The sequence below is a fragment of the Trachurus trachurus genome (assembly GCF_905171665.1).
Source record: "Trachurus trachurus genome assembly, chromosome: 7".
In the NCBI taxonomy this organism is placed as follows: Eukaryota; Metazoa; Chordata; class Actinopteri; order Carangiformes; family Carangidae; genus Trachurus; species Trachurus trachurus.
In genome coordinates, this window is record NC_139901.1 from 15,303,934 (window position 1) to 15,327,454 (window position 23,521).

At 43.6% G+C, this 23,521-nt stretch overlaps 4 protein-coding genes across 14 annotated transcripts in view; 1 reads left to right on the forward strand and 3 right to left on the reverse strand.

Annotated features, from left to right (window-relative positions):
- Positions 1-358: 358 nt before the first annotated feature.
- On the forward strand, positions 359-4,059 carry tas1r1 (taste receptor, type 1, member 1; the record flags this gene model as incomplete). Its single annotated transcript, XM_083975821.1, has 6 exons — positions 359-543; positions 670-997; positions 1,083-1,853; positions 1,941-2,159; positions 2,540-2,660; positions 3,134-4,059. 6 exons carry the CDS (start codon positions 359-361, stop codon positions 4,057-4,059), a joined length of 2,550 nt encoding a protein of 849 aa, XP_083831947.1.
- Positions 4,060-7,234: 3,175 nt separating this feature from the next.
- her12 (hairy-related 12) lies at positions 7,235-7,869 on the reverse strand (the record flags this gene model as incomplete). Its single annotated transcript, XM_083974792.1, has 2 exons — positions 7,235-7,687; positions 7,801-7,869. The coding sequence occupies 2 exons, from the start codon at positions 7,867-7,869 to the stop codon at positions 7,235-7,237; spliced, it is 522 nt and encodes a 173-aa protein (XP_083830918.1).
- Positions 7,870-12,434: 4,565 nt separating this feature from the next.
- LOC310988260 (transcription factor HES-5-like) lies at positions 12,435-13,260 on the reverse strand (the record flags this gene model as incomplete). Its single annotated transcript, XM_083974791.1, has 2 exons — positions 12,435-12,881; positions 13,000-13,260. The coding sequence occupies 2 exons, from the start codon at positions 13,258-13,260 to the stop codon at positions 12,435-12,437; spliced, it is 708 nt and encodes a 235-aa protein (XP_083830917.1).
- Positions 13,261-17,706: 4,446 nt separating this feature from the next.
- ubr4 (ubiquitin protein ligase E3 component n-recognin 4) overlaps positions 17,707-23,521 on the reverse strand; it is a 49,002-nt gene continuing 43,187 nt past the window's right edge. For all 11 annotated transcript variants that reach the window (XM_083975086.1, XM_083975085.1, XM_083975092.1 and 8 more), the window contains 15 exons: positions 23,285-23,412; positions 23,080-23,187; positions 22,829-22,945; positions 22,517-22,707; positions 22,185-22,358; positions 21,974-22,073; positions 21,631-21,849; positions 21,388-21,501; positions 21,043-21,185; positions 20,784-20,909; positions 20,503-20,697; positions 19,792-20,016; positions 19,422-19,512; positions 18,978-19,140; positions 17,707-18,795 (listed from right to left, as the gene is read on the reverse strand). In XM_083975086.1, the coding sequence (XP_083831212.1) occupies positions 18,731-18,795; positions 18,978-19,140; positions 19,422-19,512; positions 19,792-20,016; positions 20,503-20,697; positions 20,784-20,909; positions 21,043-21,185; positions 21,388-21,501; positions 21,631-21,849; positions 21,974-22,073; positions 22,185-22,358; positions 22,517-22,707; positions 22,829-22,945; positions 23,080-23,187; positions 23,285-23,412 (2,159 nt within the window). In that variant the 3' untranslated portion in view covers positions 17,707-18,730. The remainder of the gene's footprint in view (positions 18,796-18,977; positions 19,141-19,421; positions 19,513-19,791; positions 20,017-20,502; positions 20,698-20,783; positions 20,910-21,042; positions 21,186-21,387; positions 21,502-21,630; positions 21,850-21,973; positions 22,074-22,184; positions 22,359-22,516; positions 22,708-22,828; positions 22,946-23,079; positions 23,188-23,284; positions 23,413-23,521) is intronic.

Genomic DNA, 23,521 nt, shown 5'->3' on the forward strand with positions numbered 1-23,521 from the left:
ATATGAAAGATTCAGATTTTTCTGTATTAACCATAACTGACTGATAAATCTGTGCTGAAGCAGACTCCAGTCACCAGTTTATGTCACTTGTCAAAGATTAATGGAAAAGCACCAGTCTCTCTTTTCATGGCTTATTACATTTATGCAATTCATTTAAATGGGGGGGAAACTCTACAGTCACACAAACAAATCACCCATATGCAAATATACCTCAGTCAACCAATGCTCCCCAGAATGATGCAAATGTGACTCCCTCATCCCTCCCTGAGTCCTTCCACACTTTTAAAAACAGTGTCTGATCTGTTTTGCAAACCACACGGAGCTCTCACAGCAGCGTGAGTTGGAGACAGTTTTGGAGATGTTGCAGGCTGTGTTTCTCTCCTTGGGCTGGCTGCTTGTGAAGTTCACCGATGGGGAGCTGGATTACTTCTCTCAGGGACAGGGGATGCACCTGCAAGGCAACTTCTCCATTGCTGGGCTCTTTCCTCTCCACTACACAGATGTACAAAATGCTGGTTTCCCTGCTCTTGGTCCATGTAATGAGTGAGTTTTACTGATTGTTTTTTTATTCTCCAGCACACTGTGGCTTTATGTATTATTGTAGATATTTGCTTTATTTATCCCCTTGTGGACAGATGAATTTCTCTTTTCTTGTGTTACCATATCTAGAGGCAGACCCAACAAACATGGCTTTCACCTGTTGCAAGCCATGAGGTTTGCTGTGGAGGAAATCAACAACAGCAGCACACCGCGACCTCTCTTACCAGGAGTAAAGCTGGGCTACCAGCTGTACGACATCTGCTCAGTGCCCGCTAGTATCCTGGCCACACTGGACCTGCTGGCACAACAGAGCCAGAGCCCCTCGGAGCCCGGGACAGAGGAGGACTCAGAGAGAGATGGTGGTAACAGCCAAAGAGCTGTGGCTGTGATTGGGCCGGACAGCAGCAGCAAAAGTTTCACCCCTGCTTCATTACTCGGGGCCTATCTCATACCACAAGTGAGTTCTGTTGAGTTTCAGTCATTGCTTTTAGAATATGACCTACTGTACAAGAGTTCCTCACTTCCTCTTTGTCTCATTGTAGATCTCTTATGAAGCCTCAAATGAACTGCTGAGCAACAAGTTTCTCTATCCAAGCTTTTTCCGTACAATTCCAAGCGACAAGAACCAGGTTGCAGCCATGATCCAGCTTTTAGTTCATTTTAACTGGACCTGGATCGCTCTTTTAGGCAGTGACAACTCCTACGGCCTACAGGGCATGCAAAGTCTTTCCCAGCAAGCACCTCACCACGGCATCTGTATCGCCTACCAAGGAGTCATCCGTTCACTCAAACCCGAAACAGTCCAGACCATGAGGAACATGGTGGACAGCATATTGAAGACCAAAGTCAACACCATCGTAGTTTTCTCCAGCAAATCCAAACTCAGTGGCTTCTTCCCATTTGTTGTTGAGCGCAAAGTGATGAATAAAGTGTGGATTGGGACAGAGGACTGGTCAGTATCAACTGTTATATCAGCGATACCTGGCATCCACACAATTGGCACCGTGCTTGGTGTGTCCATTAAATCTTTGACTGTTCCAGGTTTTGAGGACTTTGAGAGAAGGGTAGTTCAGGCTTCACTGGAGCAGAGCGACACCAAGAAAGTCTCCAACAGTTCCACAAACCCAGGCAATGACTGCGTACAGTCCACAGACCTGTACAGCCTTGCCAGGAACAACTTCTCACTGGAGAAATATGACATCACCTCTTCCTTCAATGTGTACAAGGCGGTGTACGCTGTGGCTCACGCTCTGCACCAAGCGCTTGGCTGCGATTCTGGAGCGTGTGACAGGAGGAGGGTGCACCCATGGGAGGTGAGCAAAAATGAAAATACTGTATGAAGGAAAATCTCTCATAACCACATGTCTTTAAGCTGCGATGCCTTCTCTCTCCTCTCACAGCTTTTCCAGCAGCTCAAGCAGGTACAATTCTCTCTGGGCAACACTTCTGTGTACTTTGACTCCAACGGTGACCCACCCACAGGATATGACATCATCTCCTGGGTTTGGAGGGGGACTGACTGGTCCCTCAGGGTGGTGGGCTCCTTCAGCCCAGATCCCATTACCCTGACAATTCATGATGATCAGATTGAGTGGCATGACACTGAAGAGTTAATAAAAGTAAGACAAAAGGGGAATACTTGTTATTGCATTGTTTGTATTGAAAATTATACAATTCTGAAAATGTAAAAAAAAAAAAAAAAAAAAAAATCAAATCTCTTACTATTAGCTCCTTAAGGTGTTTGTATGTGCTTCTCTGTGATTAGCCACGTCTTAACTCTATACATGATGTCACCACTTATAACTAGACTGTACATAACAACAGTGTTATTGTACTAATATTATTATTATTCAGAGTTCTTTATTCCTTTCATTTATGTCTGCAGCAGCAGTACTGGAAAGTTTCCCATTGTAGGACTATGAATTAATATCTTATTAATTGGTTAAATGTAGGTTATTTAACCTTTAACCTTTTTTCAAACTGTGTTGCTTGCTTGAAGGTGCCGCTGTCCATTTGCTCTCCTCCCTGCCCGAGGGGCGAGAAGAAGCTGCTGATTGGGCAACACACCTGCTGCTTCGACTGCCAGGCTTGTCCAGAGGCTACATTCCTCAACATAAGTGGTATCATAATGATAAACAAAATTTCAAAGGCCAGAAAAATATCTGAATAATATCATAAGGTACCTCCAGGTGCTCCAGCTTCCTCCCACAGTCCAAACACATGCACACCTGGTTGACTAGCAACTCTAAATTGCCCATTGGTGTGAATGTGAGTGTGTGAGGTTGATCATCTCTATATCTCAGGCCTTTGACAGACAGTCTGGTGGACTGTCCAGGATGTACCCCGCCCTCCCCTGTCAGTTGGGACTGGCTCCACCCCCCACTCCCCCCAGCCCGGCTTCAAAGCAGTATTTTACATCTGTTGTGTATGAGATTGACCAGCAGGTGGTGCACTAATTCCATTGTATGTGCTGGTTCAGGGGGCAAACTGACTCCATATCCCTAAATCTGTCTGTCACAACACTGTCCCAGTGCCTATCAACAACATTTCAACATAATCTAAAACATGAGCATGTGTTTTTTTTTCTCCTCAGAGCCCACTACTTGTCAGCCATGTCTGCCAGAGCAGTGGGCACCTCCAAGCAGCGAGATGTGCCTGAACAGGACCATCCTGCTCCTGGCCTGGGACGCCCCCCTCTCTACTGCCCTGCTCTTCTTTCTGGCCACCTGTCTTCTCATGACCTGCAGCTCTGCAGTAATTCTCCTGCTCAACCTGAACACGCCTGTGGCCAAGTCTGCTGGAGGCCGCACCTGCCTCCTGATGCTGGCAGCCCTGACTGCCGCTGCTATGAGCTCTTTGTGCCACTTTGGCAGGCCATCTCCTCTGGCCTGTATCCTCAAGCAGCCTCTATTCATCTTCAGCTTCACTGTGTGCCTGGCTTGCATCACTGTGCGCTCCCTCCAGGTTGTCTGCATTTTTAAATTTGCATCCAAGCTGCCGCCGGCCTATGACAAGTGGGCCAAAAAACACGGGCCGGAGTTTACCATTCTCCTGCTGTCTGGCACTATATTGTGCATTTCTGTGCTCCGTGTGGCCGTCAATCCCCCCCAGCCGTCCCAAGACCTCGACTTCTACAAGGACAGCATTGTCCTGGAGTGCAGTAACACCCTCTCACCCGGCGCGTGGCTCGAGCTAGCTTATGTCTCCCTGCTCAGTGTCCTCTGCTTTTCTTTCAGCTACATGGGGAAAGACCTGCCGGCAAACTACAACGAGGCTAAGTGCATCACCTTCAGCCTCATGGTGTACATGATCTCCTGGATAAGCTTCTTTACCTTATACCTCATCAGCAGAGGCCCATTCACCATCGCCGCACAAGTGTTTGCAATCCTCTTCAGTGTCCTGGCCTTTCTCGGGGGCTACTTCCTGCCCAAAGTTTATATCATTGTGCTGAAACCACAAATGAACACGACTGCCCATTTCCAGAACTGCATTCAAATGTACACCATGAGCAAACAGTGAAGCAGCGTAATGAGCAGTAGATGAAGAGCAGTTACAGATCATCAGCTTTAAACATTTAAGTAGCCTACTGATAGACTTATCAAAATTCAAATTCAAATTTGCCTCATGTGTAGTTGATTTATCTTTTTTCTTCAAATTATTATTATTCATTTTGGAGCAATAAGTGCCTTAATGATGAAAATGTGCTGTGATGTAGGTCACTAAATCTTTAAATATAGAGCTCCTTGTTGGATGTAGTATAACTGAAACTGTCAGTGTCAGAAGACCGTTTATTCTTAGAGGGTGTAATTTGTTTCAGAAGATTTGTGAACATTGTAGAAAAGAGAAACTACTCTTGGAGATTACATCATTAAAATTGTTGGAGTTTTGGAGAAAAATAAAACATTGTCATATGTAAGCATTTTTCTTTTTTACATTTCAATATTTTTGGGACCTGTAACGTTTTTATAGTTTGTTCATGTCAGCAAGTGACGGTCACAGGGATTCAACAAGTGGCAAGTTTCACATTGCATATAAAATAAAGTCTCAGCCTGCCTTTTAGTTAGCTGGCACACACACACACACACACACACACACACACACACACACACACACACACACACACACACACACACACACACACACACACACACACACACACACACACATAACTGCTGCTTGGCTGTTGTTTGAGAGGAGAGATGAGAAGGCCTTTTGTGACTGAGAGGTCAGTGCTATTGACCAGTAGATGTGTGAGTAGAGTCCAAGCTTGGCTTTCCCACAGTCTCTCTGTCCACTCACAGCTTAATACCCTCTGTCAACAATTGAAGTGTGCCATGGGTGAACAAGCAGGGGTTTTATTGTCAGCAATCCAAGCACTGGGACGAGGTGCTTTTAGTAAGCTCTCATTTCACAAGCTTTTTGATCTAATGACTTTTGGAAAATTAAAGCCTATAAATCATTATTTCATGTTTATGTTTCATCTCAAGCCAGTTCACACTTTTCTTGATTTGTATTAGTTAGAAGTAGAGATTATCTTTGCCTGCTTCAGTGAGAACGTATCATTCAACTATCTCTGGAGGTCTAATCCTATTCTCATTAACTAATCACTATAAACCTGCAGGCTCAGCAGAGAGGGGTTTGTTTTCATCATCAGTTTCTAAATAGTATCTATTTACATACTTACTGTTATTTATAAGATGGTTATATATCACATCTTTGGCAGAGAAAGGAACAACACCTTCAAAACCCAGAAATTCCCAATCATTCCACTCAAGTAGATGTGTTGCAACAATATTCAATGACTTGGTAATTAACTGCCTTTTCCCTGAATGCCACCAATGCAATAAATCTTATCTTAAATTGTACAAATGGGTGCACATCAGGAGTTGCATGTATTACCCTGTGTCGCTGGTGTGTGAGATAAGCCACAGAACGTGATTAGAAACTGACACTCATCTCCACTCTGATCTGTATCTGGGGAATGGTTTTATCTCTACTGGTCAGCTTGTGATTGCTTGAGTTATTGATGTGTGTCCCATTATTTAGATGCCTCAGCCCTGCCTGAGTCACATGGCTTTGTTATGCTAATCTTTCCAAATCAATTTCAGAGCAGATTCTCCAAATGTAACAGACCATATGGTGTCTTCTTCCTGATGTAGGTGCTCACATCACCTGCACAGACATGGCTCACTGCTCCACCAACGACTCCCCTATCCATTACAGTAAATCAGGATTTTTCTGACAGGGACAATATCAAAGTGAATAGTAGAAGGGGTTTGCATCAGCTTCTACGGGACAAAATGTCTTGAAGCATAGATTTACCTGGCTTTGTCCGTTCACCAGTTGAGAAAACCTATTGAAAAAATGTGCATTTTGCATCAACAGTTGCATTGAGCAGCTCAAACAGGAGCCCAACTCCAAACTGGAGGAAGATGACATCCTGGAGACGACAGCCAGCAGCTACAGTCGGGTCTTGACTACAGCCAGGGCTACTCTCACTGCTGGAGGGACTCTGCACTTCCTCTCTGCTGGCTCGTGCACAGAGGCCCCTGTCACTGCTCTGCAAGGCCTCCACCAGCCGCAGCAGCAGCAGCAGCAGCAGCAGCAGCCGCAGCAGCAGCAGAGACCCTGTGTGGAGGCCTTTGTAGGGACTGTCACACAGACACCGAGATCTGAGGGAACATACTCTCTCTCAGTGTATGCAGGAAATATATTTCCAGCCTGCTCATTCGCAGTGACACTGGGTGTTATTGGTTTATCATATAGTGATATAGTGCTACAGTGATACTGTACTGAAAGGGTTTTTATTATAGTATATGAAGATGTGTGAAGTTCTGCTCTGAGGTTATGTCTGTCATGTTACATAGTTGCAAAAAAAAGTCAGTTGTGATTTTAAATACAACCTTTATGTTTGATCTTGCCATATCCAGAAACACTCTGATGACACAGTTATTGTCGGTCTGTCTGTCTCTCTCTCTGTCCGTCTGTCTCTGTTTGTCTGTCTGTCTGTCTGTCTGTCTGTCTGACTGACTGTCTGTCTGTCTGTCAGTCTGTCTGTCTGTCTGTCTGTCTGTGTCTGTCTGTCTGTCTGTCTATTCAAAGCTCTGAATCAGGAAGTTTGTTTTAACGATTGTTTCTTTTTATTGTTAATTGTCATACAAATGTAAAAAATAAGTTTTAAGAGCCACAATGTAATAGCAAAAAAGCCATATCAATATGTCATTACAACCTCACAAAATGTCAATATGTTCATCCACGTGCACAAACAAACACACACACATCACATCATTCTTATCCATAAAATTTGGCATAGTTAATTCAAACAGAAGAGAAATATTCTCAACATCAGCTGTCAGTAAAACCCAGTATGGTATACATGTACACATATATACTGTTACATCAAGCAGTCCAAAGATAAACTCCACTGGAGTAAACAATCATTTCACTAGATTTGACAAAACCATCATTACTCAAAACAACCCCCAGCTTCAGGAAGAAAAAACAAATATCAGATGTAAATCAACATCATAGCAGGACAATCTTCAAATCAATCAGAGCTTTCGCTTCTACTACCTGTCCATCAATGTGATGAGACAATAAGGAAACCCATCAGAAATGAGCAGGCTGGAAATATATTTCCTACATAGTGAGAGAGAGTAGATTCCCTCAGGTCTCAGTGTCTGTGTGACAGTCTCTACCAAGGCCTCCACACGGGCCCTCTGCTGCTGCTGCTGCTGCTGCTGCTGCTGCTGCTGCTGCTGCTGCTGCTGCTGTCCTGCAGCGTGGTGGGCCTGAGGGTGGAGCACACTGGGGAGGAGCTGCTTGCTCTCTGGGTCTGATGGAGCTGCTGCTGCTGCTGCTGCTGCTGGTGGAGGCCTTGCAGAGCAGTGACAGATGCCTCTGTGCTGGAGCCAGCAGAGAGGAAGTGCAGAGAGTCCCTCCAGCAGTGAGAGTAGCCCTGGCTGTAGTCGAGACCCGACTGTAGCTGCTGCCTCAGGAAGCTCACGGTCATCTCCAGGATGTCGGCTTTCTCCAGCTTGGAGTTGGGCTCCTGCTTGTGAAACTCCTTCTCCAGGATGACTTTGAGCTGCTCGATGCAGGTGTTGATGCGATCTCTGCGCATTTTCTCCACTACAGGTTTTCTCAACTGGGGAAATGGACACAGCCAGGTAAGTTTATGCTCCAAGACAGCAATTCACAAGCAGAAATTTGTGCTGCAGAGGCTGATGCAAACCCAGTCAAATCCCCTCTACTACTCACTTTGATGTTGTCTCTCTCAGAAATCCTGATGTGGTGGATAGACGAGTAGTTAGTGGAGCAGGGGGCCATGTCTGTGCAGGTGATGTGAGCAGCGTCTTCTTGGTGGCAGTGTGAGCTCTGGTGTCTCTGGAGGAGCTGCTCCTCATTTTATACTGGGAGATTAGCATAACAAAGTCATGTGGCCCAGGCAGGGCTGGGGTTCCCACACTCTGACCAGTGGGACTCCCAGGACAACAACAGAGGAGATGACAATAATTCATAGGGGCATCTATCTGTGCCTGGCCTGTTCCCAAAGATAAGCAACAGGTAATTAACAACTTAATCAAGGCGTAATCAGACAATTCCTCAAGAGCTGAGGGTCAGAATTTGACTTTTAAGATGTACAATGATGAATAGAGAGAGATGAACGCCTTCAAAGGTGGTGGTGGTGGTGGTTGTTGTGGGGGTGGGGATGTTGGGGCTGCAATTAAGGAACAAATGCCTCACTGCAGTAAAACAATATAAAGTCAAGGCTTTCATTTTCTCTTCAAAGACGACTGAACCTCCGTCTAGATGCATTTTGGTGCACAAACAGGAGCATCTGAAGACAGAAAGCTGTTGTTATTTTTTCCCCAGTGGAACAGGCGATTCTGTCTGGGTTGGATTATATAAAGCACAGAGCAAGTAGAGAGATGTCTTTTTTCCACCTGTTGCTTCTGGAAGTATTTGCTATTTAACCTTGCAGTTTAATGTCAGGACTGATGTGTGAAGCATGGTGGCCCTAAGAGCTCAACACAAGGCAAGTATAGGCAACTTATGAAAGCTCAAACTCAAACATAAATGTACCACAAATTTAGAAAAGACATGCTGCAAAAAATCCTCATACAACTTAAGTGTTTCCAGGGACACAAAAAGAGACACCCGGCTTGGGTGTTCATTAGTTTATTATAACGTCAATATGTCATGATTTACTTATTATTGCTAAAATGTACTGTTAGCTTATTAGCCTTTAGCCAGGTCGATCACTTTTTGTGTCCTCGGAAACACTTGTTGTGTTGTGAGTTTTTGCAACATGTGCTGTGCTGTTTTTGAATTTTTAATACATTTGTATCTTTGCATGTGCATCATTGTGACATCATAGTCTGTGAGGGTTCAGGGCTCAGGTCTTTGGGGGGACACTGGGATTTTGATTTAGTCTGTTCAAGAATAACAACACACATTAACCTGCTTTCCTTCATTCAAACAAACAAACAAAAAATGCTGTAAAATGTGCCCTGCAGGTGTTATGCCAAAACAGTCTGGAAATGTGTTTTATTTCTCATCACTGAAGCCCTGCATAGCTCTATGCTAATAGACAGGTATTACCGTATATATAATACAAAAGAGCTGTTATTGTTGTTTGTGGTCCCATATTAGTGAGTGAATTCTGCTAAAAAACTGTTGGCACTGCATTCATTAATTATAAGCTCTTGTCTTACGGCCTCTGAGAGTCTGCAGGCCCTGTTCTAAGTGAACTGTGTCAAATTAATGTCAAGTTAATGGCATTAGAGAGGGTTGGCAGTGTGCCTCGCTCTTAGGGCCTCCATCACTGGCTGGCCCCAGATGTGAATCCGGCCTTGTAGGCTCAGTGTGAGTAGCCCCGTCTCCCTAGTTTCCCACCAGTCCCAACATCAGTGTAAATGGCCCTACAAAAGCCATGTTGCTGCTCAATGCTCCACTGGGAATGTTAATTGATCTTTTGTTGAAGGACAAACAGAAACTCTGTGTCTTGGTCCATCTGGGAAAAATCAAGTCAACTGGCTCCACAGCTTGGCACAGAGCAGTCTGTCTGCCTTTGGTCCATATTGACTTCTTTCATTAAAGCCACAATGCCAAAAGAAGTTGCTCACTTAAAGTTTTAGTTGACTCAAAGAAGTAATGCCACAACAATCCCACTTCATTACTAAGGATCCACTGTTAACATTTTTCACCGTAGACAAAGTAAAGATAAACAAGAATGATCTGCAACATGTACAACAACGACATTAAAAAGTGTTCAATTATTATGGCACAGATCTGGTACCTTGCTTATTAAAACATGAAGTGAAGGTCAAAGGGAGGATGAATAGAAATAGTTTGAATTGATTTCATACTAGGGACACATAGTTCCCTCCATACTGACATAATTCACGAAATGCATTTTATCATGCATCATCAAACAGCTGCAGACTTGTCTTTCTTGACAACAGCAACACTCCATGATCTCATCTAATAGTGAGTATAAAATATTAATCGGTAAAGTAATCTCGCAAAATCAGTTTATTCAACAAAGATTTAGCTCTGCAGAACTTACACAGATCAGCAGCACTTGATTTAATGGACCTGGTTTCCTCCCTGTTCTATGAAGCTGAGCAGGTTTCCAACCTGTTGATAGGTTTCACATATGGTGCTTTAATTTTCTGTCAATACACCTGAATCATACTCATTTAACCCAGGTCAGATATAGTGTCTTGCACATGACATTTTATTTTAAGTAGCCTACATGTAGATATGTGGGTGAACATCTCTTCTGTAGCATTTGAAAAACACATTAAATTCCAATCTCTTCAGCTACAACCGTGTTTGTCTTTATTATCTGTCCTCATTGTTGACATATTTGTGTGAATCTGTGCCTTCTCTGAAAGTTAATGTGCACCACACGGCTGCTGGGGGTCTTTGTCTACAAGTGTGTGTGAAGACGAGTTCCCCTCCCACCAGTAGCTCTGAATTCCTGCCATAAAGTCTCAGCCATCGCTCACAATTTTGGCGGCACGGAGCGGCTTCCCATCAGCCATCTCTCTGTGAGTGTGGTATCTCCCGTTTCCCACACTCTGTGCCTATTCACTGGTCCCAAGGCAGGAACAATAGAAGTGTGTCTTGTTACACATCACATTAGCTACGGTGTTTGATCTCCTGTTGAAGGGGGGAGGGGAGGCAGCTTCACCCAGACCATCTGGCCTGGCCAACTAGACCCTGAGAAAGTCCCAGGCATGCCACATTCTACACAACTTCTGCGCACACAAATAGTTGTGAAAGACTTTTGTGGCACTTGAGACATAATTCAAGCACTAGACAGCATGCCGCGACCACCGCAACAGAAGTGGGACATGTGACATGAGTGGAGATTTCCAATTCATAGAGACACCTGTGCACCAGGAGGGTCAGATGAAATTAAATGTTAATGATCCATGTGGGAAAAATGCAATGATACATCAGGAAAAAATCCACAACCACCTCCAGTTAAATTAGATGAATAATTAACTCGCTATAATATTAATTATGTGATTGAACATAAACATGTTTTGAAGTTTATTGAAATAGATTCAGACTTTACAACCAAATTAGTCCAAATAAAATAAAAATCTGATGTGTGCCCATTAATGGCAGCAACAAATTTCATTATAAAATCCAAACCCTGTGCATATAGATATTAGATGTTGTCTGCATTCCTTTGCAGAAGTCCTTCTAAATTTCAGTGTTGCTTTTTGCATTATGGTCTCTGTTAATGTCTCATTTATATTCTCGTGTCTTGATTCTTATTCAGCTGTTTACGCTGTTTTCTCACAATTATAAACACACTGACAAGTGAGCGTGCAGAATGGACTTAACTGATCTGACAAACCAGTCATGTGATCATTACCTGAACAAACGGCTGCAGGGATGCAAGACACAATAGTGACAGTGCCATTAGTTGAACACTGTACTGATAAACTCTTTGGTGGGACAGGATTTGTGGACTTAGTCCTTCATGCAGCCTCTGTGTCTAAGCTTTGGACAAGATCTAAACTCTACCTACTCACTGCTTCAGTCAGATATGAATGGTAAAAAAAAAGAAAAAAAAGAAAAAGGTATATAAGTAGGTAATAATAATAATGGCAAAACACCAGTGTTTGTTTGTTTGCAAAACTTTACACAAAGTTTTCAATTTATTTGTTTCAAATATTCGAAAGGCAAACTTCTCAAGGAAGCAATTCAACAGTTTCTTTTAACAAAGATTGATGTCAACATGGAATGTCTTTATAAAAGGTATTCATATGAAGATGAAAAAACATCTATTATAAACATCACAGCTGAACAGTAAAAAGCTACAATTTCAGCAGTAACACTCCTTAGGCCAAATAATGGTTACACATAGTTATAATAAAGTATAATCATAACATGATTCACACTAAGTGGATCCATGGGATCCATTTATGGGATGTTGTTGAATCATCAGCACCAAGGTGCTGAAACATATCAGACAGTGATACATGGTATCAAAGATAAACAGGAGTTTAAACACATCAGTCCAACAGTGTCACAGACACTTAAATAACTCGACCCAATGTGGGTCAGAAAACAAGATATTTCAGTGATGTTTGTAAAACAAACAGAATTCAGGATCTACATTCACACATGAACGATTAACAACAATTAACACAATCACAGAGTGACCACAAGAAATTATAAGTAAGCATAACATGTATACACTTTGTGTACAAAGTCATATCAGTCCTTCCAAAGGATTACTGGGACATTGAGCCCTTTTTCGCAGCGCTAATAAAACACTCAGACTTCAGTGAGTCCTCAACTTTCTGTCTGTGACGTTCACAGATGTGATTCTCTTCTCTGTGTGTAGAGGTGATGCTGCCTCCATCCTACCAGGGCCTCCACAGGCCACAGCCGGCCTGGCTCACCCCCTTGTTGGGGCTGCCCTGATGGAGAGGAGAGCCGGGAGGCGAGAGGGTGCAGGGACTGTGACTGGTCCTGCTGGACGCCTGCAGGCCCTGGAAGTGGCTGAGCAGCCGCCTGTGGGCCCGGGTCTGGACCTCGCAGTGGCTCAGGAAGCTGACGGCCTCCTGCACACAGCGGGAGTAACCGTCACTGGCCGTGGTCAGGCCAGAGGTCAAGCTGATCTGCTGCTGCTGCTGCTGCTGCTGCTGCCAGCCACTCAGATAGGACACAGCCATCTCCAAGATGTCTGCCTTCTCCTGCTTGGAGTCAGGCTGCTGTCGGAGGAACTCTGGACCCAGCAGGGACTTCAGCTGCTCGATGCTAGTGTTGATGCGATCTCTGCGCAGCTTTTCCACCATTGGCTTTCTCAGCTGAGGAGAGGGAAGATAGAAAACATTTAGTCCACTTGAACACTGCAAACGTTTACATATTATTTGAACACATTTCAATAAGGGATTTATGAAGAGACTTTATAGAAAAGATGTTTACCTTATGAGCAGGAGTCAGGTGTTCCTTAGAGTAGTTTGCTTGTCCAAAAACAGTGGGCGCCATAGCTGCAGAGTCAGTGTGTGTCTGCTCAGTTTGAAGAGCCAGTTCAGTCTGAGCTGCCTTCTCCTCTGCCTCCGCCCTGTATTTATACGCCCAAATCTCCATATGAATGTGTGGGTCTTGGGCTTGTTGGAGTTTCTCACAGTCCCCGGGCCAATGAGAGCACTGGGAAGGGCTTTGAGGAACGCAGGGCTGCCACATGCTCAATGAAGTGTTTATGGCCATGGGGACAATGAGTGTGTCTCCGGGGAGCAGGTGGAGGAATAGACTGCGAGAGAAAGAGCCCGGTGTGGAGGGGGTGCAGATGGAGGAGGGGTAGTATAGCTGGGAGACTGACCCAGTGCTTGTGTTGATATGGGAAAGTGGTGACCCCAGAGGGAAGCACGCCGCTGTCTCATGTCATCTCCGCCGCCTCGTAATTGAGCACAAAGTGCCTCCACCGCCAGGCACACGTGGGTGTTACAGAGGGCCAGTCATTAGAAAAGATCTACACGCAGCCACTTCCACCAGTTTGACACCACAGACTCCCCTCATGGATCCGTGCAACAGTTGAGATGACTCAGAGACGAAGTTTGGAAAAGTTTAGAAGAACCTTCACTCACCAAAACAGTCTACCAATCAAAGGCCAAGTCATTAACCTGCTTATTATTCAGTTAATTATCGCAAGTGTTGCCGAAATATCATTAACTCAAAATTAAAACAATATTGTGTCTTTCACATGATTTGCTTGTGCTCTTCTCAGTGGTTCAAATAATCAGATTTAACTGTTTACTAATTATCTGACTCTATATAGTTGTGTCCTCATGTCTCAACAGTTGTTTTTGTATGCGCAGTGTGATTATTACAGACACATATCATGATGGAACCTGAGAAAATGGGACCCAGGTTTTTTTTTTTATAACATCTAATCCTCCTTTAAAGATTCAGAATGATGATGATGTGGTGTTGTTTCCTGGTGTGTTGCCAAATTATATTTTTAGTGTTATTTCTACTAGATTGTCAAACAATTCTTTATATTCTCTATGAATAAAAAAGTCAATACTAAGTGGATATTTTTGCCTTCAACAGGACTCAGTGGCCTTTTGAAGTGGAGTCTGTGAACTCTAATGTGATGATACATGAACATGATTGAACTGTCGATTGTAAACATCCAAAAGTGTTAACCCTCCAAGCACATGTTCACACATCAGGAACCCCCCCCCCCCCCCCCCCCCCCCCCCCCCACAAAGACTGACACACTCTCACTCACTTTTCATCCTACCCCACCCACCACACACACGCACACACACACACACACACACAGCTGGCTGACCTGCCTGCCGCTGGCCACGTCTCTAGTCACACGCTCCATTCCTGCCTGTGTGGAACGTGGGAGCCGCTGTGGTCCTGGGCTTCCCACACTTCAGTGTTAATGACACTGAGGCCGCCTGCACAAAGGAAGTGTGCCCCATCGAACAAAGATTTAGTGACCAACCCCCCCTTCCTCCCTCTCCCAGCACACACACACACACACACACACCCAGGAAGACAGGGCTGTCAACAGGGCTTCCAGGCACACCATCTGGACAGATCGTACGCTATTGTCAGCCAATCAAGCATGGGAGACGCTCACCGTGAGAATTGGGCAAGGCTGAAATAGAGACAGAAAGTTAAATAAGAAAGGTAGGGTGTGTGTGTGTGGGAAGGAGGGATAATAGTAGGATAGATTGACTGTGAGACAAACATTTAACTCATTAATACGATTTTAGCATAAGAAAGAGGTTTATTAGAAGTTTCAGGAACAATATAAGAAAATATCAAGTATTGTATGTTGTAAGTCTTTCTCCAGAGGCACTACTTCTACTTCTTGTTGTAAAGCAAATGTTGATTTGTGAACAGTTAGAAAGTGAGGCCATTCACCTTGACACTCAACATACATATCCATCCACTATGTTGTCTCGTGGTTACAGAGATGGCGTATATAAGTGAAGGACCTCAGGCAGATGTTGTTCCCCCATGTTCCCACCACATATCACTCCCAGTCCACACAATGATGAGGACATCTCCCTGGTTGTGGCACATCAGCTGAGCAACAAGGGGGCATGCGAAGGGCCCCTCCCAGCTGTTTGTTTGGATTGAGGCCATTGTGCCCCATGAATTCGACTAATTCATTCACATCCTATTGTCATAACGCCGCTTTGTGATTGGCCAAGCAGTGTGAGAACCAGCAACACATTAAATCGATGGGAAAGTTGCTATAAGTATATAAGGGATGGAGCTCTTATTATAACCCTGAACGCCTCTTGTACCAGACCTGGACTGACTGGACGCCATCCCACTTCACATTCGCCATGAGGGATCACCACACAACGTAAGATCACATGGACAAAACAAATCTGTATTTTACAGATATTCATGCTTAATTCTTCTCATTGAAATAGTTTCTCATTCAAAGTCATTCAAGGTTTAGGAACAATTTGGATGTCTGGCTTTTATAAGTATATCATGACGTGAAATTTGACAATAATACTCTTCAGTACTGATTAAAAGTTATAACTTATTCTGACTTCAAGGTGTTTGAGGTGTTTAAATTATGTTTGCTTTTCTCAATTGGCTGTTATGTTGTGAGATTTTTTTCTGGGCTCCTATTGCATTTCTATTTGCTGTTGACATTTCTTAAATGCTATTTGTTTCTCATATCTGTGAGCACTGCAGATCAAATTAAATGCATTAATCTAATTTGTATTGGAGCATGCAGCAGAAATCTCACAGCTTATTCAAAAAAAATTGTGAACACATGGTTTCCGATATTGTTTGTCATTATGGTTAAGTAACCCTTTAAATAGTTTTTATGGTCAAGGATTTGTTCACTCTGTCCAAGGGCAATCTCAAATTTTTCCCCACCCTCTCTTCCTCAGCATGTGCAAAGTGATGACTTTGGAGAGGAAATGCACAGACAGAGCAGTGAGGCTCCGCTCTGCCCTGGAGGGTCAGCTCAATGCCGGGGTGTCAAGCTCTGATGTATGGGACAAGACCGTCTCCTTCTTCGCCGTGAAGAAGGCCTTGATTTTCCATAACGGCTACACCAAATCCTCCAGAGGGGCCCTGAGGTTGTTCCCCTCACCTGCAGAGGATGTGGCACCACTGTGCTGCCAGTGACAAGTGGGGACACTGTCAGGAAGATTTCTCAGATAGAAAAAAAAAGGACACAAAATATAAGAGCAAAAAAGTGATGCCTTTTGTTTGTTTGTTACTGGAGTGCCTTGAATCATCAGTAAGTGTGAAAAGATTGGAGTTTTACACCAATCAATGACCAAATACACTGTGATTTATTGGTCCACAGATGGGCCTGAAAATGTGCATTTTATGCCTTAACCTTTAGTCGCCTGCTCCTCGTCACTGGTCACCATAGGGACCAAGTTGTGGAGGTTTTATATTCCTTTGTATGAAGGAGAAATGTTTATGCCTATGCATACTTTTTTGTAAATGTATTTGACATTGTAAAATATTTTGTTGTTGTTATTGTTAAATGTAAAATGTCATGGTTAAAGCCACAAGTAAAGTGTGAAACATGTTTTTATATCAAAGGTGAAAATAAATGTTTTTTGATATTTTCTTCACTGATCGTGTTGGAAATGGTCATTTCCATTTTATTTGGGCCAGTTTACAATACAAACCACCTGTCGCATCTGAGGATTAATTAATATTGCCCTCTAGTGGCTGTTGAACAGTAACACCTTGAGATAGGATCCACATAGTTACAGCTTTGGCCTTCATGACTCCCCATGATCCCGACACCTCCACAAAAAGTGGATCTCCATGACAAATTTATAAAAGTACAGTGAAATTATGTGCATCATAATGACTGTGTGAAGTCCAAACGTATAATGGCTTAAACATGTTTACTGAGCTTACTGGGAAGTTTAGCCAACGTTAGCCAAGATCTAGTCAGTTTGTCCTAGAGTCTGTATCAGTTCATCCATGTGAACAAATGGTTACTGACATATTACTTCCATGAGTATGGGATGGACACACAGACGGACAGACAACATGAAATTCAGTATGGCCACCATCTCTGACTGCAGCCAGCATAGAGGAATAAAGATGTGGACATGCCATTCAAAATATGGAGACCAAAGAGGGAAAGACCTCATCTGAAAATAAATAACCATAACATTGAATGACTTTGAACACCTCATTAACTTGTAGAAACCACGTTTGCTGGACACAGGTGATCCATCCCTGTTATGAGTCTACACAGCACCAGGAACAGAAGAGGTTACCCTGGGTCAGATTTTGAGTTATTACGGCTTTATTAATCATAAGCTAAATTCAAAAAGCAGACATTCAGCAACAGGTGAACACTGTAGCAGCGGGAATAGGCAAATTAACAATAAACTGGGTGAACTCCACACCATGCATTTCACTCTTAAGTACAAGGACACCTTTAAACTGTCTAAGCTGAAAAATTGATCCGTTAGTGCAGATAACACTCTGCTGCACTTTGCTCTCCAGGAATCTGCTGTGGGCACTGACACCAGAGTGTTGCCAGAGATTTGTAGGGGGAAAACCAAAACCAAAAATTAAAGAACGCAGAGAGGCCCGAGAAATATAAACAAAGTGTATAGAAGAAAACAAACCAAAAGACAAAACAAAGAAAAAAAGTGGTTAAGGATATAATGTGGGTCTGTTTTATTGTTAATTTAGACAGGTCTGATATTTCATTGCAACAGATGGAATCTTTCACAAGTCCAAAGTTCACTTTGTCAACAAGGCATTGCTTTATGGAATAAAGTAAAACAAACTTTTATTCGTTTTTTTCCCCTCCTTTTGCTCAGAGGTTGATAAAAAGAAACCTTACACATACACATTAATCAAATAAACCCTTTTCTGTCCATCACTCAAATTCCAGTTGAACCTACTTAAAGACCAAACAGCAAAAGCCTGGAAGAAAGGAAAGGTTAGCTGGCAACCATGTGACAATGACACCTGCCATGTTTAAAAAGCCCCGACCAAAAAACAAACTTCAACCAAACAAACAAGAAATGAAAACAAGATAAAATCAAATGCCATCCGTAATAGGTGGTAGGTCAAATCCCACATTTTTAGTTACCTTAACATTACACCCCAACACCCCAAGAACAGGATGTAGATGGGGGGGGGTCATCTGAAAAGCCAAAATGTCCACCCTAAAACACAGGGAGGATGAGTTATTCCAATCAAATTTTTTTTTCTCCTTTTCTTTTTTTAAATGTGAATAACCAAATTGAATCAGCCGCTCTCTCTGTGGTAATCTGTGACGTCACAATGGTGAAGCTTCAGGTGAACTGGTAGGAGCTGTTGTGAACCAGAAAATACACAGCATCTTTTGTAGAGTCCCAGAAAGTCTTGTCTCAACCTCGGTGAGAAACTGAGTCACGTCCTCAACTATACACTGAAGCAGAATCAGCGGACAACATGGAAAACTCAGTTTAGTTAGATGTGGCCAGATGTGGATGATGTTTACAGACTACACTTAGATTCTGCTTTAAGTTGTTATGTCATATGGGAGAGGGAGGTGAGCAGGAAGCATGGCGTTTACTTTGTGTGTGTGTGTCAGTGTGTCACAGGACATTTCTTTCAGTTGGTAGGTGTCCAAACGTTATTTTGCAGGGCTGTTGTATGTTGGAGGGGTGTGGGCTGAAGGTGGCCTTCAGGGCAAAGAGTTCAACAAATCCTGCAGGAAGAGGTCAGGGTCTGGTACTTCAGAGAGGAGACCTGGAGAGGAAAAGACGACAGAAAGCCACAGTTTAGTGCCAAGACAAAACGTTCAGAGTTGAGCAAAAGCCACAGCTCTGTCAGTTGGGTTGTTTTAAAAACGTATTCAGATCTGAAGTGGACTCTTTGAAACATGACGATTCAGCAGTTACTGAATCAACCAGATGTGTGTGTATACTGACCTACAACATCGAAGAACTCTGACAAGGACTCTGCGGGCATGAGTTCATCCTGGAAGGCCCTGAGCACACGCTCTGAGGCCTCATAGATGGGCATGTCATTGTGACGGACATATTCTGCCAGCGAGAAGGACCAGCCCCCCTCAGTGTTGCTCGTGGGTACTTTCTGTGGGGCCGAACAGCAGAGAGGAGAAAGGTGTTGGTGGCAGTAAAGCATCTATAGAAAAAGCCAAGAAACAGCGCTGTCCCACTGACATCACACATCCTCGGCTGTTTGTACATTTCTAAACACACAAAATCCAAAACATGTCAAAGATCAGACTCAAATTCTCTTTGACATTGATCAGTGCTCAACGGCCTAAAGCAGGTGAAGTAAATACAGCAGAATATCACCGTTTGTGGCATCAATATACAGTACATAGTACATTTCATCTTTTACACATTTACCCTGAACATGTCGTAGACCAGATCCACCAGGCCCCAGAAGAGAAGAGGCGAGCGATAGACTGCATATTCCTTTGGTGCTTTGTCTGTAAGTCTGATGACAGGACAAAGGGGAAAGATGAGGATATTGAGATGAACTATGATTAAAGCATGATGTTAAAATGAAACTCTAAAATGAAGAACACAGAATTAAGCTTTTTTTCTTTTTCTTTTAACTCTTAAGTAAACTACAGCACACTAAACCATCTGCAAACTGTAAACTATAAACAGTGGCTTGAGACATATCCTCTTTTGGGGACTTCCCTTAAACCCCACCCTACAAAGTTATCATTTCATGTTGCCCCATGTCCAGCTTAGGGGAAACTCCACGTACTTGTTGGCACAGACGGCCGAGACCTTGCGGGCATGTGCGGTGACCAGAAGCCTTCGTAGGAAGTAGAGACGCGTGTTCCTCCAGCGTTCGGGCGGCATGATGTGCATGGCCAGGATGGTGAAATAGTGCGGTCCTTCCACCTCGTATGAGCCCTCCACCCATTTCTCACACGGCTGCTCCTGGAAACTCTGCAGGTTCTTCTCCTCCCGAGACGTAGCCCTTGTTCTGCAGAGACAGTTTGCACCAGAAAGTGAGATAAGTGTAGGAAATACACATGACTTGAATGACGGTCATGTGGGGTGATGCCTCTAGGTTACTGCAAAGTGTGATTTCTTTCATAAAACAATTAAATGTATATCTTTTTCATGTCTGTGTCAGATTCAGCCTTGACATAGGGAAAGATCTACCTGCTGTTGCAGTTTTTTTGTGAGCGTCAATGTGGATTTTATGGCTTTTATGTGAGATTGTTTAATGTGGGTTTTTACGTTGGTGTTTGTATGTCTAACTGTTCGGAGCCCAAACTGATGACAATTTTCTGTCCTTGTGATAGACAATAAAGCTTTTGGAATTGAATTGAAACTATAAAAAAAAGTTTTTTGAGTAATGGTGCTGGTAGAGGCCACAGCCGCCTAGCTCATGCCACTCATGAAGCATGTTCCTCGCCTGATGAGTAACTTCCACACAACTGTTTTACGTCATCAATGTACGTACGTGTTGAGGACATAGAGCACGGTGTGGATGATGTAGGGGATGAGGTGGATGTTGCTCTCCCGGCCTCCTCCTCCTGTGTCCACGCTGAACGACTGTTCGGTAGCAAAGCGGAGGAAAAGCAGTTTGGTGTCGTGGATGTTGAGCTGGTAGGTGGGCTCCCGCTGGCCTGTGCACTCCTGCAGATATGTGTTGTGCCTGTGCAGGGGAGAGAAATCCAGGCTCATTAATTGTGTGCCATGTAAGGAATCTTTGATAACTGTGTGTATCAATGGTGATTTTACCTTGCTAAGCATGTAGCAAATGCTGATTCTGGGACATGTGGCCCCCACACAGGAAGCAGTCCATTGCACTTGGTGTTAGCATTCTGGAGAGCAGCACTGTCCCACTCCTCTCGCCCGCGGGCCAGCCTAACCAATGGGGAAAAGAAAGAAAGAAAAATACAAAGCTCAGATTGCACTAAATTAAACTTGTATTACAAAAATGTGAAGATTTCTTGAGCACTCTTCACATCAGCAGGTTCATGATGGTGTTTGTTGTTACCTGACAGCTGCCAGATGGCAGTCGTAGTGGACTATGTTAAAGTGCGACACAGTGCTGTAGCCCTGCTGCTTGCGTGGCTTGTTTTCAAAATCCTCCAAGGCCACACGCTTTGTGAAAGTGTAAATTCCCAGGACTTTGGTTGGCTAAATTAAGAGACAGGTGGAAACATGACAAGTCAGTTCAATACATATGAAAGGAGGCTCCCACATCCTTGAGTTTTACACTGCTGACTGCTATCATCAGCGGATGATACACAGGGAAAATCGTGTAAGACAACAACCAAATCAACTCCACTGAGGGTTGTTTATGATGTTATCCATTCATGATCCCAGATGTCTCCTTTACCTGGAACTTGTAACCTTCTCTACAGATACAGCAGGTCAGGCCCGGCTCCTCTATCAACTCCTCCATTTGCTTTAACAGTGAAGTCTTAGTCACCACCTGCCCCTTCTCATTGGTCTGAAAGGCAAAAATCAACAATAACATGTTTATGATGGGATGAAATAAAGTGAGAGAGGCAGAATCACAAATGAAGAATGTTTAAAGAAAGCAAAAAGAAAAGGAGAAAATAAAAGAGGAGATGCATACGGTCATGCCCAGTGTTCCCAGGGCCTTCTGCCTCATGGCCATGGCCATGCGTTTCTTCTCAGCTCTGGTCTCCCTACGCGCCGCTTCAATCTTGAGGTTGACGTCACTGTGCTCCCTCAGGGCCTCCAGGAGGTTCTCTGCCAGAGTGCCGATGCCTTCGTCACTGGATACCTGCTCCAGCTTATGCAAGTTGGTTATTGAGTCTGTGCCTATCAGCACCTGGACAGAAATCAAAACACTCGGTCATGTTAAGCGAGGACCTTCATTTGTTTGTGAGAGAATTGTTGATGCCAACGGCTGTGTAGAGCTCCAACAGAGTTTTTTTGTTGCAAGTTTTTAGTACCTGTGTGGGAGGATGCTGGGTAGCCAAACCACGAAGCAATCTGAGAATAAAGGGTAGAGCTGGTCTGGAGAGGAACTTCTTCCAGACATCTGCATCCAGACTGAAGGGTTTTTTAGAAAAGAAACAAAGACATTATATTGTGTCTACAGTTTTGACTGATTTTCTTTCTTTCTTTTTTTTTTAAGACACTTGAAGCCTTGAGACGACCTACTTTTTGGCATTTGGGATATGTTTCTTCATGTAGTCCAGTGCACTCTGTGTGATTCCCTTTTGGAGAATGAGATCTTTCAGCTGATGGCCATTGCTGTTATTTTTGATACCAGCGGCGATTTTACAGAAGCAATCCAAAAACACTTTGTCATCTGCACTGTGTTCCTCGTCGTACCTTAGAAAGCAAAGGAGAAGGTACGGATTTAGCAAACTTTAGTATCTAAAGACTGATGTTACAATGACAGTTTTTCTCTTTATTCGAATAACTGAACACTGCCAATTTTGAATGCTTGCTACATGCTTATTTGTGAGTGAAATCTAAGTGATGCCCACTTGTCAAAGCTGCAACATGGTTTGAAGCGTTCCACCAGGATCCTCATCTTCTCCAGTTCACCGAAGGACAAGTACGGGATAATGCGCAGCAGACCCTGGAGAACGCTGGGGTTGGAGCGCACAAACGGGGTGTTGATTTGGTCTAGCAACATGACCAGCTGATCTTTGTCTCCTGTCAGCAGCAGGTTCCCCTTCGAAAGACAAACCAGATCAAATAATCAAATCAAATAATAAGAATCTCTGGTTTTGGTGATTTATGGTTCCTTCAGTACTCCTCTACATCTCCACTCAGATGGTACGTCACATTCTTACCTTGTCCTCTGAAATTTCTGCATTGGCTTCGTCCAGAATGATCTCCATGATGCTCAGCACTTGTTCTGCTATGGAGGCTCCACCGCTGTCTTTGCTCTCCTGCTCTGCCACTAAAGCCTGAAGTAAGAGTAAATTAAATCAGCTTAACACAAGAACTGATGAACTGAGTCACAACAGCGTGGCTAAGACTGAATTTTTAATAGTTTGAATTTTCTATCTCCTCCCCATGAATCAGACAACAGAAGACTCACCAGATTCAGAGTTCCCAGCATGACGTTGAGTGTGTTCATTTCTGGTTTGACCAGCTGCTGCCTGTTGATCTTCACCTTCACACAGTAACTGAACAACTTGAGCAAAACCTGTGAGGAACATGAATACACACATTTAGAAGGCCATAGAATAACGATTACCATCTTATCTTAAAGGGCATCTGGCACAAAACAAAGGTTGGCTCACAGTGAGCAGGTGTCTTCCTTGTTTGAAATCTTTGATTCCAGACAGACGGTTGAGCATACACTCCAGTCCTCCGCACTGTGCCATGACTCCTGCCATCTTGTACACCTCCTCATCATCCTCCTCCTCATCTGTTAAAAGACAACACTCATTAAAGACAGTACTTTTTTTTTACTCCCCCAGGAATATACTGACAACAGTTAAATGTTCAGAAAGAGCTAAATGACTCTAGTAGTAGCT